General features: G+C 35.1%; 1 protein-coding gene across 5 annotated transcripts in view; it reads right to left on the bottom strand.

The window, feature by feature from the left end:
- Positions 1–6,080, bottom strand: part of PEX3 (peroxisomal biogenesis factor 3) — a 50,278-nt gene that overhangs the window by 16,730 nt on the left and 27,468 nt on the right. For 4 of the 5 annotated variants that reach the window (XR_016395242.1, XM_022558203.3, XM_022558182.3 and 1 more), the window contains exon 11: positions 1,788–1,884. The exons of the other annotated variant lie outside the window; for it this stretch is intronic. Coding sequence is in view for 3 of the 4 variants with exons in the window: in XM_022558203.3 (XP_022413911.1) it covers positions 1,788–1,884 (97 nt within the window). In the remaining variant the exon portion in view is untranslated. The remainder of the gene's footprint in view (positions 1–1,787; positions 1,885–6,080) is intronic. 5 annotated transcript variants of the gene reach the window in all.

Genomic DNA, 6,080 nt, shown 5'->3' with positions numbered 1-6,080 from the left:
ATTTGCCTTTAGTAGAAATCAGACATTTTTACATCATATGATAGACAGTTGTGGAAGTTACATGAAGTGCCATTACATCTTGTTATTTAATGCATGAACAAAGAAGCAATATTGCTATATCGTAAATTTGATTTTTAAAAGTATTTTAAAACTGTATGCAATTGGTTTTCTTTAAAACCTATGTATTTTACAATATGCATTTATAGGCATTATTCTGAGGGGGCGTCCATAGGCTTCTCCAGATAGTGAAAGGATCTATGACAACAGAAACCATTAAGTGCCCTGTGAGCAGCAGAGAAACAAGAAGTGAACCTATCCTTTGTGTTTTCTCCTAAGCATCAGAAAACCCAAGTGAGCTTAGGTAACTCTTGATCTCACAAATTCAACGTTAAATTCTCTGAATACCACGTGGCATTTTAACTCATAGAAATCATAGTTAAAAAAATTGGTGGAAGTCTTGTCAATTAATGGTCTAGTTTATAAACTCAATCTACATCCAGTCACACTAAGAAAATTTACTAAGCATTCGTATCAATGATGGTTTTACTAGGTTGAAACCTTTTGTCTTCATCCTCAATTATACAGACTTTAATTAATGTAGAACATAAATTACTTAAGCACCAGAGCTGGTGTTGTATTACGCTTAGCTGTATTTCCCACTTGTCAAGATGAACAGCTTGCTGATGAAGCCAGAGACTTCATGAAAATGGAGAAAGATAAAGTTAAGGTGTAAATGCCAGAAGTTATAACTTTTTTTCTCACACTAATATACATGTAAAAATTTTTAAAAATAAACAGAAAATTTAAAACTAAGTTTTTAATTAAGATTTTTTGAGCTTAAATTAAGCTTAAAATTAAGTGAAATGAGATCAGCCTTATTCATTCTTTCTTCTGAAATATGAATGGCTAATTCTCATGGGTGAGAGGATGACACAGAAGACTGAAGAGGACAGTGAGGAAAAGTAGCACGTTAAGGACAAGCTCATGACACTATACAGAGAAAGGAAGAATTACAACCCACAGTCTCAGGACTCTTCATGTCCTCAAGCAGAAATCCACAGAGATAAACGATACTGAGAAGATACCATCTTTACACTTAGGTCTCTTCGCACTGCACATTATGGCAGTGGTTTGGAACTGAGGTGTGAGTGATTTATTACTTGTTATACAGTTTCCAAGTTTGCAAGTGACTTGGAAAAAAACCTATGGATTCAAAGTTGTCCTTTTAATAAAATCAGTCTTACTCAATGTATTCTAAAATGCTTTCCTAAGAAAGGAGATGGAGTTATAGGTAGTCTAATGAAAAATTTAAATAACCGACTGAGTATGCAGTTTTTAATGAGCAGTATATTGGTGCACTATTAACTGTTGTATTTACTAGCTATTAAGATGCTTTACTTTCCCACAAAAATTTTAAATTTTTCCTCAAAATGTGAGGAATTAGTTTGCTGATTTGCCTCAAGGCTCAACTTTTCTACTAGCACAGCTTAATGCAAAACAGTAACACTGTAAATTCAACTGACCACTAGAATGTATTTGGACTAAAATGTAGTCTGTGTAACACGTGTTGGACTATAACATGGAGAAAGGTATTCCCAACCTCATAAAAGTGCCATGATACATTATTACTCTCATGGGTCATTCTACCATACTCTACATGTGGTTTCAAGTTTTTGGTTTCTTTGAACAAATATCATAGAAGAGAAATGTAATTTTATGTTGGACAAATAGGACCACAACCAAGAGTACAGTCTGTTTTTAATAATACCCCCAAGCTTTCCTCTTACCTGCACAAAATGACTAGGTGTTTCACTGCAAACTGAATGGATCTGTCCATTTATTATTGGAATTATCTTAGCTAAAGGCAGGCTGACACTGGAAAGACTGAAAAATCATCACAGTAATAATTATTTTCTTAAATTATCTTATAGGAACTTAATATTTTAATTATAAAAGTAATAGTCATTGAAAAGTACTAATAAGAAAATAAAAACCACATATAATTCTACCACCTAGAAATAACAACTATTATGTCAATTGACATCATAATTAATTTCTTCCAGTAATTTTTTTTTTTTTTTTTTTTTGCGGTACGCGGGCCTCTCACTGTCGTGGCCTCTCCCATTGCGGAGCACAGGCTCTGGACGTGCAGGCTCAGCGGCCATGGCTCATGGGCCCAGCCGCTCTGCGGCATGTGGGATCTTCCCGGGCCGGGGCACGAACCGGTGTCCCCTGCATCGGCAGGTGGACTCTCAACCACTGCGCCACCAGGGAAGCCCCTTCCAGTAATTTTTTATATATACATATCTATACTTTTTGTGTTTTTAACACACAACTATAACCTCCCAAGCAACACTTGTTTTGCATTTTTATTCACAGGTTATAATCATTTTTCCATCTCATTAAAAGTTCTTCCAATGTTTTTGTCTGTTTTTTAATAATTATATAGTAATCCATCCTCTAGCTGTGACAGTTTGTATCATCAGCTCCCTACAGCTGGGCATTTAAGTTTTTGCCTAATATTCCTTAATATAAATAACTTTTTGTATTTACAGTAAATTACTGGGTCGAAGGGTATGAATGCTTTTAAGCTTTAAAATGTGTATTGCCAAATGCTCTCTGCTTCTCTAACAGTTTATGAGGATACCTGCTCTATCATGCCTTCTTTCTACATCAAGCATTATCTTTTTCTTTAACCTTCATATGTCTGATAGCTGAAAATGGCATCTCACAGTTTTGGTCTGTATTTCTCTTAATTACTAGCAATGTCAAAATTTTTTTCCTCTACTTCAGTGAACTGTACTGTCATCTAGTCAGCTGAGTAAGTAGGAAACCTGGGATCATCGGTACTTCCTTCTCCTGCCTATATCCAGCCTCTCCACAATCCTCAATATTTCTTAAATGTGTCTACTTCTCCCCATTGCCAAACCTATCCACACTAAGCATTATCTCTTCTCTAGACCACAGCAATGACCTTCTAACCTGTAAATGCTCAATAAACATTTCCTGGATGAATGAATGAATGAATGTTATGTGTGACTATATATATAATGACTGTCAACTAATGAAACTACTTTTTGTGTGTGGGTTAAAGGCTTGGTTTATTACATAAAATATCACATTTCATACATTTAAACCTGGGACTACACTAAAATTTTCCTTTTAAATATCATGAAAATGCTGAAGCTATGGTATCTAACTAGTATGCTGTGCTAAGATTTGAGGGAATGCTTAAAATGAAAAAAGTGGAGAGATTTATGCATTCCTGAAGAGATCAGTCATTATTCTCCTTCACAGTACCTTTGCAGCATTTTTCTTTTTTTGTTTTGAATTTTTAAATTTAATTTATTTTTTATACAGCAGGTTCTTAACAGTTATCCATTTTATACATAGTAGTGTATACACGTCAATCCCAATCACCCAATTCATCTCACCATCCCACCCCCCACCCCACCACTTCTCCCCCTTGGTACCTTTGCAGCATTTTTCAAAACCTGTCATGATTTTTGTTTGATGTGTCTCTTTATATGTTAGTGAATTTGTCTTCCACAGAAATTGAAGACAGCACTACCACACAAGGTCCATGTGGTTTCATGCCTACCTCACTCACTGTATTATCCTAGCACTTTGTAAAGGGCCTGGTGCAGTGTGTGCTCAAAACATACTTGTTGACACGATTAATAAAAGTTTCATTCATCCATTGCTATGTCCCACCCCCAATGTCTACTTTCCCAATTCCACCTTCACAAAGCAATCAAAGTGATCCTACAATGTAAATCCCATCCTGTCACTCTCCTGCCACTTTTCTAGTGGCTCCCCAGCATTCTCAAGCTGACAATCATAACCTGTATGTGCTGAATTCTCCAACTTCATCTCACACCATTCTTTCCCTAGTTCCATCCTTTCAGCTACCACACTGGTCTTCCAGGTCCTCGAAGTGTTACTGTGGTCCTCCTGTCTTCAAAGTCTTTGCGCTATGCCTTCTGCTCTGAATGTCAACTGCCTCACTCTATCCAAGACCTCATCTTTTTGTTCTTGTTCAAATTATTTCCTTGCAAACTCTGCTTGACTTTCCATGTTTGTTCAAATACTTCTATTATATGCTCAACATTCTTTTCCTATATAACACTTACCATAGTTTATGCAATTATGTTTACTGTCTGTTTCTCCTACTAGATTATAAGATCCGTGAGGACAGAGACTTAGTAAAGTACTTGATAAACAGCAGATGTTTAATAAACAGATTTTAGATGAATGGACAAATTGGTCATCTCTACCTGCTCTTTTGTGAATTACGTTTGTGTCTCTGACCATCTCCTTCTTTGGGTTTCCTTCCTTAACTGATGCGTATATAATGCTATTAACCTCTGTATATGATGCATATAATTTGCAAATACTTCCCCAATATATCATTTGCATTTAATATTGATTATAAAGTTATAACTTGCTTGATCTTTAACTTTTAAATTTTACCGCCAAACATTATTTTATTCATATAAAGTTCTTTACTTTCATTCTTAGAAAAACGTTCTCCATCTTGAATCAGCTAAATATTCACCTGTTTTCTATCACTTCATTTATGTTTTGATTGTTTAAACCCCCTGGTTTTTGCTTTTGTTTTTGTTTCTGGCTATAAGTATGGTACAGAAGGGCTCTAACTTTATTTTACAATTAGTCATCTTACAATGACTGTCTTACCGTTATTTACTAAATAATACATCTCTTCCTCACTTTTATCATATTTTATATCTTGTATATTTTAGAGCCTGTTTCTGGATTTTTAGATGAAGCTATGGTATCTATTCCTAGTAACATATTATTTGAATAACTGTACCTTATAATACATGTTCTATAGGGAAAGTATTCATTGCTCTACTTCTTCAATAATTTCTTGAGTATTCTCAGCCCTTTATTCCTCCTTTAGTACTACCACTTTTTTTTTTTTTTTTTTTTTTTTTTTTTGCGGTATGCGGGCCTCTCACTGTTGTGGCCTCTCCCGTTGCGGAGCACAGGCTCCGGACACGCAGGCTCAGTGGTCATGGCTCACGAGCCCAGCCGCTCCACGGCATGTGGGATCTTCCCAGACTGGGGCAGGAACCCGTGTCCCCTGCATCGGCAGGCAGACTCTCAACCACTGCACCACCAGGGAAGCCCAGTACTATCAATTTTTCAGGTTCAAAAATAACAAAGCAACCACTCTCTAATCCTCAGTGGATTTTGATGGTACTTTGACCACATTTATAGATTAATTTTGGGAAGCTAACTTTACAAATTTTAGCTGATTCTCTTGGATTTCTAAGTATAAAATCATGTCACTTTCATATAACAATAACTTTTTTCTCTCCCTTTCTGAAACTAATGTCATTTTCTGAAGATAAGAATTTAACTTAGAAAATCAAGAGTCAACTAACAGTTCATTATACAGTAATAAACATTCAGTAAGTGTCTCTTTGCAAAATAAATATATAAAAATCACTGGCATTCCTGAATTTGGTTCTCAAAATTGTCTCTTCCTAGTCTTACTGCACTGGTTATAATAATAAAATGATGCTGAATAAATATGTCAATAGTGACCATCTTTATACTGTTTTTAATTTAATGGAAATAATTCTAGTGTGTTGCCATTAAGTATAACATTTGCTTTTGATTCAAATATCTTATTATATAAAAAGGATTTTTTATTTCTAGAAGAGGTTTTATCAGTAATAAAAGTTATATTTTATTGAATGCTTTTTCAGCAACACTGAAGATGATGCTTGTTTTTTGTCCTATTAACTTATTAATGTTATGAATTAGTGTAATAACTTTGTTAATGTTTAAACTTCCTTGCATTCTTAAAATAAACCCTAATTAGTCACAGTCTTGGAGAATAACTAGAAATTCCAGGCTCTGATGTGAGACAAATGTGAGTGAACATCTGGCTTTGCTACTCGCTGGCTGCGTGACCACAAATTATTTAATTTTTCTCTGTCTTAGTTTCCTCACCTGTGGCAAGAGGAAGATACTAGTACTTACTTCCTAGGGCTATTTTAAGAATTCAATGAGATAATGTTCTGAAAAATACCTATCATACTTGTACG

The sequence above is a fragment of the Delphinapterus leucas genome, chromosome 12 (genome assembly GCF_059928025.1).
Source record: "Delphinapterus leucas isolate spDelLeu-1000000601 "Yukka" chromosome 12, BTC_Dleu_Yukka2, whole genome shotgun sequence".
NCBI lineage: Eukaryota > Metazoa > Chordata > Mammalia > Artiodactyla > Monodontidae > Delphinapterus > Delphinapterus leucas.
This window is presented reverse-complemented; position numbering and strand designations above follow the sequence as displayed.